Raw genomic sequence first — 14,807 nt, 5'->3', positions numbered from 1 at the left:
TTAACAATATTTTAACTAGCTTGTTAATCTATTTTAATTCTAGTTACATTCTAGTTGAATTCTAGTTGTTAGTAGTTGAAACAAAAATCAACTAGATTTAACAAGAAATAAACAAAAACAACAATATTTCAACTAGCTTGTTAATCTAGTTGAATTCTAATTACATTCTAGTTGAATTCTAGTTGCAACAACACAACTAATTTATTTGTTTTATAAATGGGAGGTGAAAAGAAAATAAAATCTAAAAATGGTGATGTTCCAATTGAAAAAACTTTAGATGATTTAGGAATAACAGAAACAAAATTAACTCCAGATGATGGTGCTTTAAATAATGTTACAACAAATAATGATTATGAATATTATCTTTATTGCAAACATCAATTAGAAATATTAATAGCATCTGGAAAATGTAAAAAATTTGTTGATAAAAATTTAACTTATAATGAATTAGATACAATGAAATCAGTTGAAATTATTAGATTATTTAAGATTTATGAAGCCGCGAGAACAGCTAAAATTAATGAAGCGATATCAGAAAATGTAGTAAAAGGTTATAGTAAATTATGTAATTATATACTACCAATTGAAGATGAAAATAGATTATATTCCGATTTAAAATATGATTATTTAGTTATGACTGAATTAAATAAGTGGATTGGATATTTATCATTTCAATTAGGTGGATTTATGACATTATTATCAACCGGGGTTATAACATTTTCAAATATTGAAAGTAAAAATATTTCTATAATAAATGAGCGAAGTGAAAGAAGTGAAGGAATTAACTGTGAAGAAAAAACCGAGAACTCAGAAACAAATTGAATGGTCTCGACAATTAGGAATTAAATCACAAGAATATAAAAAAGCTGTAAAAGAAAAAATAAGTAATAAAAATGTTAATAAAAATGGTGAAAATATTGTTATTTCTACTCCTTCTGATAGTAGAATATTTGATAAATATCTATATTTTACAGTTGGATTTGTAATTGTATTCATTTTGATTGGGTGTAATTGGTATAAGAAATCAAATAAAATTCATGATAGTAATAATTCTGAAACAACTGCTATCAAAAATGAAAATACTTCTGAAATTCCAAAATTGATAATAAAAAAAATGGATTAATATTTTAGAAAAAAGCAAAAAAAAATAATTTTTTTTAATTAATTGAATATCTCACTACTTTTGTCTATCACTGTGTGGGTGCTGTTTATGGCACCATCTATGTGGAGCAATTAAATTGTCCAGATAAGTCATTTCGGATTCTAGATATTCATTATTTCTATTAATTTATTTTTTTTAAAATTTAATCAACAATTTCTAAATCATGATGACCGTCTTCATTTTTCCCATGATATATTATTTTAAATCCTACTAAATCTTTCAATTCCTCCGTACTCAATGAAACCCATTTATCAGGTAAAAACACTTTAAATTCTCGCGATGTACTAACATTACAGTAGCTTAAATTAGCTGATACTTTCTCTCCATATTTAGTTTTTATCTTTTCTAATTTCAATATTTTATGTTCAATTTCTTTTGTAACATCAACTAACTTTTTTATTTCAAATTGTTTTTTTGCTGGTTTTATTCTGTTATTTATTGTTGCTAAGAATGCTTTTCTATCTCCCATTAATTAGGAAAAAAAATTACTTGTGGTGATGAGTGTTAGGAAAAAAATTACTTGTGGTGATGAGTGGTGTCTCGTACTTCGTACTCTGATCTGAAAGCCTACTTTTCCAATTACTGAAGCCTTTACACTTTTAACAAAAACTATGTGGAAAAGGGGAAAAAAATAATAATAATCACGCGAATTTCAATAGGGTTTTCTGTGAAGAAATAGATAATTCCCATAGATATTTTGATATCCCATAGATTTAATTTTTTTAAACCATCCTTAACTTAATCTTGTATAGAATTATTATTCGGAGGTTTATCCGGTGGTTTATTAGGATTTGGCGCAGATTTTAATGAATTAGAAATAGCTAAACCTATTGTTGTAAATACCATAGTTACAGGTGTTAAAATTGAAAGAATTGTTATTCCTTCTAACTTCAATAATAATTTTATTCTATCATTCAATGATATATTAGAATCTGGTTTTATTATTAAATCCTTAACAACAACTTTTAATCTATTAATACAATAATCATATGATTTTAATAATTATTTAATTTCTTCTTTCTGTACTTCTAAATTATCTTTTAAATTATCAATTTCTTTTTCTAAACATAATTCTTTTTGCCTATATTCTATTTCATCAATCACTTGTCGTTCTAAATCAGACTTTAATTGATCTGTTTCTTTATATTTATCAGATAATTCTTTTTCTAAAAATCTAATTTTAAAATCTCTTATACTTTTATCATGCGCAATACTATCAGCTGCTAGTCTTGTACTAATAATTTCTCTAATTGCTTTATCAGAAAATAAATTTAAATCTTCTAATTATTGACCTGTTGCATCAAGTAATCCATTCGGTATAAGTTTTTCAGTTGGAACTTTATTTGATTTAAATTTACTAGTTTTGGAAGTTATATTCTGTTTAGAAGTTGTTTCTGTTTCTAAATTATTATTGATTGTTTCAAATAAATCATCAATTCTTTCACTAAAGTCTGTTATATTATCATCTCTTTCTTGTTGTGTAACATCAGTTGTTTCATAACTACCAGGTATTATTTATTCTTTTAATTCTAAATGTTTCTAATTTTCTCAAAGTTGATTCTGCTAATAGTTTATTTAGTTTTGTACTTTTATTAGTTATATCAATATAATAATCCCCATCCAAATGATAATGATATTTAACTTTTAGTTTTAAATCTCCTACTAAACGTTCGGCACCTTTATCATTTATTTTATACCCAGATCTTTCAAATACAGGTTTGAATTTATAAATATATTCATTATGATCTAATCTTTGTTTTACTAAATCTGGATTTTCATTTTCAGGATTTATTCTCGATCTAGTTTTTTATCAAACTCCTCTGTTGATGGGGCTTTAGAACCACTATCTGCTAAATTAGAACTATATGCTGTTCCATCATCACCAACAATATTAGTTTCAGCATCATCATAATCATCATCATTATACCCATCATTATTATTTCCCATGTCTTCCATTGGAATATCTTCTCCACCTTCTACATCCATTTATATCATATAAAAATTAAAATTAAAAATATAATATTCCTCCTATTATAATTCCTATACAAGTTATAGTCAATTTAGCATTTTCATGTGATTTATTATCATTATTGGTTTTTATTATTTCATGTTGAATAATATCAGTTTTTATATTTTCTGATGTATTGTAATCTTTTAATTTATAATCATTATTTAATTCAATATTCTTAGTTTTAGTTTCAGTTGATTGAATATGTTTTTTAATTTTTTCACCTTCCATTAATTTTGGAGCGGTAATAATTTTCTTATTTATATCATTTATTCCAAACTTATTATGTATTGTTGCAGTTTTAATCAAATTATTGTAACCAATTATATTTCCCATTTTTAATATTAAATCATTAGAAATAATCAATAAATTAGGACCTATACAATAATTTAATCTTACATGAGAATTATCTGAATAATTTCTGTACCTGACTATATTTTCTGGAATCGATCTATTTTTATCATTATGAATTGAATCTTCAAATAATACTTTAAATTGTTTCTGTGCATCAAATGAAGTACTATCATTTCCAACTATTGGGGATCTTGTTTCAACTTGTGCACCTAATATACAAATTAAATATGTTCTTATAGATTGATTTATTCTTTGTATACCTGATTTTGTAAAACCTTCACTATTTTCTAAAATGAAATTAATCCAACCATTATTATTATCAATTTTATAATTATGATAAGCTGAAATTCTATGCATATAATCAATGCTTTATATTTCACACTGTTCACCAATACCTTGCAATTTACCATGCGCTCTAAAATCGGAATTAATATTTATATTAAATTCATTACATATTTTATCAAAATTAGATAGATTAATATTATTATCCAATTCTTTAAAATATTTACATCCAGGCAAAGGGCATTGTAATTCATTTAATATAATTCTGACTTGAAAATATGTGTGAAATCTAAGTATTGTATGAATGAATTTTAAATCTGAATAAGACAAATTTTTATCTAAGTTATTAAGATGATTGTTCCAACTTATACCACACCCTGTTGTTGCACAATAAACAGCAAAATTTAATTGATTCTGCCAATATTTCATATTAGATTTTACTTCATGTATATGATATTCATCTCGAGTAAAAGTAACTTCATATGCATTAAATATATTTTCCATTTTAGAAATAAAAAACTGTGTTTCAGTAACATAAATTTCTAAATTAACTAATGAATTTAAAACTAAATCTTTATATGTAATATTCTTATCAAAATCTATTGTAGGCATATTATATTTAATTCTATTTATTATATTGGAAAGCTTTTGGAAACCCCATTTATATACTAAAAAAATTAATAATTTATTAATTCTTTTAATAATTTATCTTGTTCTTCAACTGTTGTATTACCGTTTAAACTAATACTATAATCTAATGTATTCTTCAATTTATTAATTTCTTTTATATTATTTTTTCTTTATTACTTTTTTATATTTAATTTTGAACTTATTCCGGTTAAAACACTTGAACTAAATCCTAACACACCAATTGATATAGCTAAAGGTGTTAATGGTGAGAATATTGCTAAAAATGTTATTACAGAACTAATTGTAACTGAACCACTAATAAAAAAATAATATATAATTTCACTTTTTAAATATTTTTTCTTTTAAACTTTTAAATCATTTTCAAATTCTAATATTTGTTTTTCCAAATACGATTTTAATTTAGTTTTACTGATATCATGAGGAATAATATCAATATTATCAACTTTATCATCCATTTATTTAACAAAAAATAATAAATAATTAATTAGTAAATTTATATGCAACAAATATAACAATAACTGTTCCACCTAAAATCCAAATCATTTCATATTTCTGTTGTTCTTTACTTGGTGTATAATAATCTGATAATTTAGGTTTATATAGATGTAATTTTTCTTTATTTGTTACTGCGTTATATAAACTCATTGCATCATCGACTGATTGAAAATCTCTATGTGAAATCTTGTGATCATATAATTTTTTGTTAATATAATCAATATAGTTTTGTCTCTTTTCTCTGTATTCTTCCGCTGCTTTATTATATTTTTCTAATGCTAAATTATGTCTTTTCTGTTCTGATAATGAACCATTTTTATCAATATGCTTAAATAAATAACCACCACCAGTAAATGCTAAAGCGATAACAATTGCCGATCCTATAATAGCTATAATTACAGATACCATTTATTTAACAAAAAAATTATGCATTTATATAGGAGGAATGTATTTTTGTTTTTCTATATAATCAATAGTTAAATTAGATAAAGTAACTGCCAACGTAAATTTTAAAATATCATTGATATCAAATCTATCAACATTAATACTGCCCATTCTAAATACTTTTTAAATACCATTTTGTATCCAACAGTTCCCACTGATAATAATGCTCCATTATATAATCCAATTATTATCCACTTATTATCGCTCATTTATTTATCAAAAAATTACCATCTTCAAAATATTTAGTTATGTTATTTATGATTAATTCAACATTTATTTCATTACTACTTTTATGATTATCATATATTTTAGATAATATGTTTTTAATATCATCAATAATTCCATCTTCATTTAATTCATAATATTCAAAAGATGTTTTGATTAAATCAATTACCTTTTCGATATTATAATTTTCTTTATTAATCATTGATGCATTGTTAAATGATTTACTTTTAATATCAGTAATTATATTATTTAGTTTAATTCTCATTTCTTTACCATGTTTAAAATCAAACCCAAAACATATACTCGGTCCAACAGTTATATTCATTTATATATCAAAGAAATTACTCTTTACATCTTATAACTAATTCATGAATTACATGAGAGTTATTCAAATCAATTAAATATCCATTATAATTTCTAATTTCAAATCTAAAATTATTAAATTGAGGAATGCATGGTTTGAAATCACACTCAGCTAAATTATAATTTATTTGTGTTCCAAATTCTTTAACATTCTTCAATGGTAAAATATTCAATAAACCAGAATTACAAATTGTATCTTTAGTTGCTTCAAATGTTTTTGTAGGATCAATCAAATTGCAATAAATATAAAAATGCGTAAAAGGCATTAAGTTTGGTGTAGCATCAGCATTACGTATCCTTACATCCGGGGTTATTCCTAAAATTTTAGCTAAAGGTTTTTTAACTGGAAATTGATGCTGATCTTCATTGCCTAATTTTATTCTTACTTTATCAGAGCTATCACTTTTAATAAGTCTTAATCCAAATCCAGCAGATGCACCCATTTTCTACCTGTGCTCTTTTATTAATTTCTTGAGCTAATGTTTCTAAATTATATAATCCTGGTTTAAGATAAAGATGAAACCATCTATTCTTATTTCTGTCATGAATTAAAAGACTCTATGTCCAATAGATTTATCCGATATATTGTAAAATGAGATACATAAACTAATATTTACTAATTTTAAATCTACGCATTTTTAAAATTCTCTATCTAATTGTACTAGTAAATTATGTGATTTATAATTTGCCAGTCTTCTTGAATCAACAAATATTCTGTATTCTTTTATTCTACCATTTATTTTACATATTTTTTATTCGAAATCAATTTCATGATGCCCTTTTTCATTCTTACCTTCATATATGAAATAGAAATCGCCAGAACATAATTCTTCTAAATCTTCACTTGATAATCTATGAAATCCATCTGATAAATATGTTCTGAATTTATATGTATTTCCTTTTAATCCTTCATATTCTAAGTGGATAACTAATTTATCTCCATATTTGTTAGAAACTGTGTCAATATTTGTAATTAAATATATCTTATGAAGTGTTAATTCTGTTAACTTTTTAAATTTATAATCTACTGATTTAGCATTTGTAGTATCTTTGATTCTATCTAGAAATGATTTGTTGTTCTCACTGTGTACTTGTTTACTCTCCATTTATAATACATATTTTTATTAAAATTTGATTAACATGCTAGAATCCTTTTCATAATCTCATTCTCTCTTGTTTCTTCTCTTTTAAACTTTAAGTATTCATCTAAATTGCAACCATAAGCAACTGTGTGTATACCATCATCTAAAATATATCTTTTATCATCATCAGGATTCAAACTTATCTTCTCTATCTCTTCAATAAACATTTCATGATCTTCTGATCTTAAACATTTCATCTAACATGTATTCTAACTTCTTCATTGAATATACAATTGATGTAATCTTTGAAATGAATGTTTTTTTCTACTACACTTTTAGTAATTCCTTTTAACTTTTTAGCTTGATGAGTTTTGGTTTTATATGAATACATTTTAGATCGAATTCCAATGAACTCTATCATTTCTTCACCACCGAATTCATCTTTGAATTTACGGGGTCGCTTTTTATTATCATTGTTAAACAATTCATGATATTTAGGATAATTACTGAAATCAAAATGATGTTTTAATGTTTTTTAATCTTTTTAACTGCAGCTAAATTTTCATCACATATTCTGTTACCTATGAACTTAGGATATGTTTGTAAATACCTTATCCTTTTACCATTACTAACTAACTCAATATCATTTCTATTTCTAATATTTTCAGTCTTACCATAGAATGCATTATTCATTAACTTGAAGAAATCTTTTTCGAAATCAGTTTTAGCTTTATTCCTCTGTTTGGTGTTAAAATCTGTATATTTTTCTAACCATTTAGATTGACTGAACAAAATATATCTATGTACTTTTTTTAGAATCATTCCTTGATTCAAATAGAATTTTAACATCCGATAATGTACTATATAATTATATTTATCTTCCTGAGTTACCATTATCTTTTCTGTATGAATATGATTTTCAGGTTTAATTCTTTTTTGATAATTTGATAATTCTTCGTGTGTAACAGTTTTATGTTCGGGACAGTATGCTAGATTTCTAGATTTAAATTTAATGTTTTCGGGATATTCTAAATTTACAACAAAAAAGTAACCAGTGTCTGAATCATCTGTAATATCTAGAATTCTTTTCTTCCAATCAAATTTATCATTATTTTCATGTTGTAAAACTTCAATTATTTCAAATACTCCATAAGGTTGATGTTCCATCATTGCCTAACCATATAGATTATTTGCATCTATATATAATAATTTATATCGAGGGTTATCATTTACATTGAAATATCTATCGCCTAATACACCCGAAACTCCTCCTCTTATAGATTTTTCAAATAATTGATCTATATTTGTTAACAAGTCTATTTTTATATCTGTAAATTTTAACCCACAATGCCAAGTTAAACCTGGACTAGAATAACTATGGCAAGGTTGTTAAATTTTCTAATGAACTATTTAAAAATTTATATGAGTCTATAAATCTTAGGCATCCAAATTGGAGTTTTTCACAATAAAAACATTTATCTGAAAACTCAAATTCTTCTTTATCTTCTTCTGACATTATAATTTCTTTATTTTCATTTAACTTTCATTAAATTTTATTTCATATTCAATTAATGAGTCACAAAAATGATTGATAACATTTTCATTTCTATAATGATAATATTCACTTTCAATTAGTTCTGGATAATCAGATTTTATATATAATCCAAAAGCTGCAGCTGATTGATGAATCTTTTTAATAGTATTTGTTTTTGGTGGTTCTTCTGAAAAATCATTTTCATTAGAATTTAATTTCTTTCTTTTATAATATATTTCTTTTCTATCTTGATCAGTTATTTCTTTATTTAATGATTAAAAATCTCCATATATTACAAATGGCACTTTATTTTTGTAATCATATTTCTTGAATTCTAATATTTTCATTACTGAATTTAGTAATACATTTTCTACATAGATATATTTTATGGTGATCATTTTCTGTTCTAAAAAATAAATCGATTTGTTTTATCCACGTACAATGATTTTCATAATATAATATATGTATAACACCATTTGAATCATAATCGTTTGATAGATATAAAGGTTCTAATGTATAATGTTCAATTTTATTGCCTTTTGTATTTGGTAATTTAGTTAAATCGAATACATTTATTTTTAGATTATTATCTCTTTCTATTTTTGGAATATTTTTAATTTTAACCGGATAACTGTCTATCTTATATTTTTTTTCAAATTGTTTATAATTTGTTAATCTAAAACTATGTGTAATATCTTCTGTTGGGTGTAAGCAACTTATAATTGTCCATAGAAAACATTTATCATCTTCATTTTGTACATTTATAACTGCATTAGTTTTAAATGGTAATTTGTTATAACTTGATCCATTAATATTATCATCTTTATAATATTAAATTATTTTCATCAATTGGTTTTGATTTAGTTAATTTATTACATTTTGTATTGTAAACATGTAAAGTCATAAATATTATTTCATCAAATATTAAACCAGATCCTTCAAAATATTTCTCTTCTATTTTACTTTTTATTTCATTATAACACTTATCTTATCTATCATCTATATGCTGTTTTGAAATAATATGTTGTTAATGAGAATTTATATTATATATTGGTTTATCTTCAGATTTAAAAATTTAACTTTAGCGGATATACTAATTTTAGGATATTCTACGTCTGTAATTATTTTTATAATATTTTTCATATTTTCTAAATGTTTTTTATTTTCTTCTAATGTTTTACCTTTATGAAATTTAAACTCAATTGCGGCTGGTCCAATATCACTTTTAAATGCTTCAGTTATTTCTATTTCTTTTTTATTATCTAATGAATTAATATAATTTCTAACATTTTCCATATATGATTTCTTATTATTTAAAGTATCTTTTATTCTTTTAATTGTCTTCGGTTTATCATTATCATTATCAAAATAATCTTCACCTAAAATATCATTATTCATATTTCTAATATGACTTTTAGATTTTAGATGTTCTTTAAAATATCTTTTGTTACTGAATGATTGATTACACGTATCACATTTATATATTTCTTTTGCATTCTTTAATTCTTCTAAATTAGTTTCAAATATATCATCTTTATATTCTTACTTTAATTTATTCTCTAAGTGATATTTTGTTTTATTATGTCTTGCTTTTTGAGATTTATCTATATTAATTTTACATAACGGACAGTAGCACTTATTTGCTTCCATTTTAATATCAAATTTTTTATTAAAATTCATTTTAGAAGTTATTCATTTATATGTTATTCATATATATGAATATTATTAGGAGTAATTGGGAATATGGGGGTTCATAACAAAGGTTGAAGGGGCAAGTGAGTAAAATATAAAAAATAAATTCGAGCGTGCAAGAATTTATTTTTTATCTTTTATGAGTTCGACCCTTCGACCTTTGGTATGAACCCCCATATTCCCAATTACTGCTGACATTTTCTGACGATAACTAGTATGACCCGCCTTTTGGACCGGACCAATTCAATTCAATTAAGAAAACGCGTACCGGTACAGTAAATAAATAAACCGCTATTGATTTTTTGAAGTATTGATATCCACGAACAAAACTATACTATTATAGAATGTTTAAAAGGAACTGTTTTTAATAACAGTATGAATAAACTTACTTCACAAACAAGGAAGTACATTTTTTACTTGCGAATGGTCGAACCCCAGTTATTCACAGTAACCTGTGATTTGGATATTCTCTGAGCCTTCCTTCTTTATTTATTTGTGAAATGACGTCACAAACATTCAGATTCGAGCCAGTATGCGCGCCATGATCGATGATTGCTATTTCCACCGGTGTTATCTTTAAGTAACTTCAAGTTTAAAATAGGAAGCACAGTACATCCATAAAAACTATGCGTAGAAAGAGATTATATTATATATTGTGTTATGTTAACATAAGAGTTTAACATTTCGTTTCAAAGTTGTTAGTAGTCAAATCTAATAGAAGATGATTTTAATGTGACGAAAATAATAATCAGCAGGAATCCAATAGGGTTTCTGCCGAGGCAGCAGAAACCCTAATAACAATAATCAACAGAATTACAAGAGGGTTTTCGACGAAAGTCAGAAAGAAAACCCTAATAATCATGCGAATCTCAATAGGGTTTTCTGTGAAGAAACAGAAAACCCTAATCAATAAATGAGCAACGGATTCCGATGGAATTATATAGGGTTAGAGATCTCATTACTGCATTGAATGTTTTGAAAATCACGAAGAGAAACTAAGCTTCGTTCGGAAGTTATTTTTTACCAAAGCAAGAAAGTTGCATTATCTTCTAACTTCATCAAATATTGTATTTTGTACATAAGCCTACTTACTGAGTTCGGTATACTAAATTTGATAGCCGACTCCATTGTAACCCTCACAACGAATACACTAAGCAACCTTTGCACGGTACGAACGTCAAAAGAAATCCTCGCCATTTTGTGGCTTTCTATAATTACGTCAGAAGTGCCGAAATGCCCCGATATTCTGAGAATTTCCCGTATTCACGTCGGGAACAATAAACGGTTAACGGAGTGCAAAATAATCATCAAGAGCGTATCGTTCGCAGAGCCAAGTACGCCCTCCCTCCCCTGTACGCAAATGTTTGCATTTTCACGCACCTCTCCCCTATCGCGCGTACGTACTAAATTGATAGTCACTAAGATTACAATCAAGCAATGGCTCACTGCCTGCCATTTTTTCTTACCTTGCTGTTGTTTTTTTAGCAGACATCTCTCCTCGTAAGCATCCCCAAATGGTTCTAAAATAAAGTAAAGGGTAATCGTTGAAAAAAATATTGTAGAATCAGATGATAAGATTAAAATGAGTAGGTCGTGAAGGTGATTTCTACTAATGGTCATTTTCATGGAAATTGCAGAAATTACTTACTTATATTCAAAATCGTTTCCGAAACAATTTTACTGGTCGGGGTTTCTGCTACGCACGTGTAGGTGCCTACATTCATTTGACTGACACAGTCTATAAATAACCTGGATTTTGTTGAACCTAATTGAATGAGTTTCTCCGAAGAAGAGGAAACAGTTCCAAATTCAGGGACAGCGTGGTCCCTATCAAAGTAGTTGCTCTGCCAAAATAATAACAAATAATTAAGCAGCATATATACTTTGATATTTTCTTAGGTTATAGGAATAGAGAACATTCAATATCATACTGGTGGTTTGATAATAAAGAAATCTTAGAATACTACCTGTATTATTCTCGAACCATTAAACAACCAATAAACTGTAGGAGTTGGACTTCCACCAGCCTCACAGCTAAGCTTATGGCTACTGTGGAATCTAACTGTGATTCGATCTACAGCCACTTTCCTAAAGAATAATCTTGGCTGTATTGTTGAGCTCATAGGAGGATCTGTTTTTGAAATCCGTCTGGAAACCTGTGTCACAACAAATTGAAGGGTCGTAATTTGACAAAGCAAAATATGAATTTGAATGTTTTAATGCTATTCACGTCACTACCTTAAATATGGCATTAGTCATCCCGTACGTATGGTTCATCGGGGAGCATATTAGAAGAAAGCTAATTGGAAAAGCGAACGTCAAGAGTAATCCCAACATTTTCTCATCCTATTTATTGAAATAAAATGATAAACTTTATAAATATTACTGATTCAGTGTTGATTATCGGGTCGCATTTTCAAACTTTCACAGCACACAAATTATTCCTTCGTATTACTACACCTACTTAAAGATTTAGACTGGTTTCGTTCACGGAAGTAATGGGAAAATGGCGCTTTCAGGCCAGGAGACGATGCATGAGTCGTCCACACTCCTTATTTTTCTCCTCATAAATGGGAGACAGAAAGACCTTTTTGGCATCAATACATAACAGAATGAAACCATCGAAGAAATTGGTTGATGTTACAAATGAAATTGAACTTAAAAACAATAAAATTAGAAAAAAAAACAAGAGCCCTGAGGGGTACTATGGCCTGTCAGCTTTCTCATAAAAAGGCAAATGACACATTCTGTCGGTGTTGTCATATCGGGTAATGACGGAATCGCGTAGTTTTTTGATAAAACGGAATTCCTTCATTTTCAGTATAAATAGTAACCGGGATTTGCCGCAGGGATACCCGGTGTCGGACAATGCATCTGACCAATCGATGCACAGAGTTAGCTTCGAATCCCACTTATACAGACAATTTTATCTGGTACTATTTCACGCTGGTTGTCAGTAACAATGTGCAGGAGCAGTCAGAATCGAGGAAAGAGAACGGCACCGGTGCAGACATTGGTTATCGAAGTTAATATGACTTATTGCGAACTTTGTATAACCGAATATTATCAGTTCGGGGATTGAGCAAGGTCGCTTTAGGTCGGCCCGTAGTTTCAGCTGCAAACGTGAAATGTGCTACGACCAGAAATGATGTACCGGTGCCTAAACATTAAATTTCATAGAAACCGCTGTCTAGTACCTACAGTACGTTTTTTTAACCCATGAAATCAACGTGAAGAAGCTACTATATAACTGCTATCTCTTCACAAATAACGGAGTTAAAAAAAGGAACCATTTCATAATCTTGAATATCATTTAAGATCGCAGGACTATGATATTACACAGTACGATTACCCCTAGTGAGATGATGTGCCCTATTGATTTTGGGGGCCAAAGGTCATGGTCACCACAGAACATTCATGTGAAACCTTGTGAACGCGATTCAAGAAGAACCGTTGATCGCAGGACTATGATATTACGTACTATGATTACCCCTATGGAGAGGATGTGCCCCATTGATTGTGGGGTCCTAGGATCAAAGGTCAAGGTCACTACAGGTCATTCATGTGAAATCTTGTAAACATGATTCAGGAAGAACCATTGGTAACAAGACAATGCTATTTCATAGTATGATTACCCCAGGGGATGTGCCTTTTGGAGTGATTTTGGAGTTCTAGTGATTTTGGAGCTCTATGGCCAAAGGTCCAGGTTAGGAGAGGTATTTTGCCTAAAACCCTGTCAATTCTTAAATAACTATCCCTGGATACACTCATCATATTTCGATTTTAAAAGATAGGTTCTTCGGGGTTCTTCAAATTGCCTTGTTTATGTTTATTATTGACTCTATTATCTCTTAAACACCATAAATTGATTTAGCGTTATGATTTTAGTATCGGCGCATCCTCCGGTATCGATTACCTCCATAAAACCGACAGGTGACCTCTCACGACCTGCCCAGAGGGTTGTTACCCATTCAGAATTCATCTCCCATTGAGGAACAAGGAACCATTACATGTTCCCGATTCAAATTTCTCGTTACCGGTTCAAATTCCGTTACTGGTTCAACTTTTTTTCAAATGTTTTTTCACCTCTTATATCACTTAAACACCATAAATCGATTTGGCGTTATGGTTTTAGTATCGGCGCATTCTCCGGTATCGATTACCTCCAAAAAACCGACAGGCAACCTCTCACGACCTCCCCAGAGGGTTGTTATCTATTGAATTGTCTGATTCGCTTGGCGTTACTTATTCGCCAGGTTGCGGAGGTATACGCTATTCCGCAGTCCAGAAATTTTATGGTACTATGTATGCTGATAAACAACCTTGACCTCGACCTGAAAAACAAATCGCCAGGTGATGGCACGAGCCATGCAATTCAGACGTCTAAACGCCATTGCGTAACAATGTCTGCTGACCGCGAGCGGTAACCTGAACTCAGCCACTCAGCAGAATTATCTTTTAATTCAATATCACTTCAAATATTTATTTTCACACGATTTATACCATAAAGACTAT

General features: G+C 28.0%; 1 protein-coding gene across 1 annotated transcript in view; it reads right to left on the bottom strand.

Annotated features, from left to right (window-relative positions):
- Nucleotides 1-12,038, bottom strand: part of LOC141898949 (neural/ectodermal development factor IMP-L2-like) — a 43,255-nt gene extending 31,217 nt beyond the window's left edge. The window contains exons 1-2 of the mRNA XM_074785103.1: nucleotides 11,941-12,038; nucleotides 11,759-11,812 (exon numbers count right to left, since the gene is read on the bottom strand). Coding sequence (XP_074641204.1) covers nucleotides 11,759-11,812; nucleotides 11,941-12,016 — 130 coding nt within the window. The 5' untranslated portion in view covers nucleotides 12,017-12,038. The remainder of the gene's footprint in view (nucleotides 1-11,758; nucleotides 11,813-11,940) is intronic.
- Nucleotides 12,039-14,807: the final 2,769 nt, after the last annotated feature.

This window comes from Tubulanus polymorphus, chromosome 2 (assembly GCF_964204645.1).
Source record: "Tubulanus polymorphus chromosome 2, tnTubPoly1.2, whole genome shotgun sequence".
Taxonomy (NCBI): Eukaryota; Metazoa; Nemertea; class Palaeonemertea; order Tubulaniformes; family Tubulanidae; genus Tubulanus; species Tubulanus polymorphus.
The sequence above is the reverse complement of the archived record's forward strand: the minus strand, read 5'-3'. Positions and strand labels throughout refer to the sequence as shown.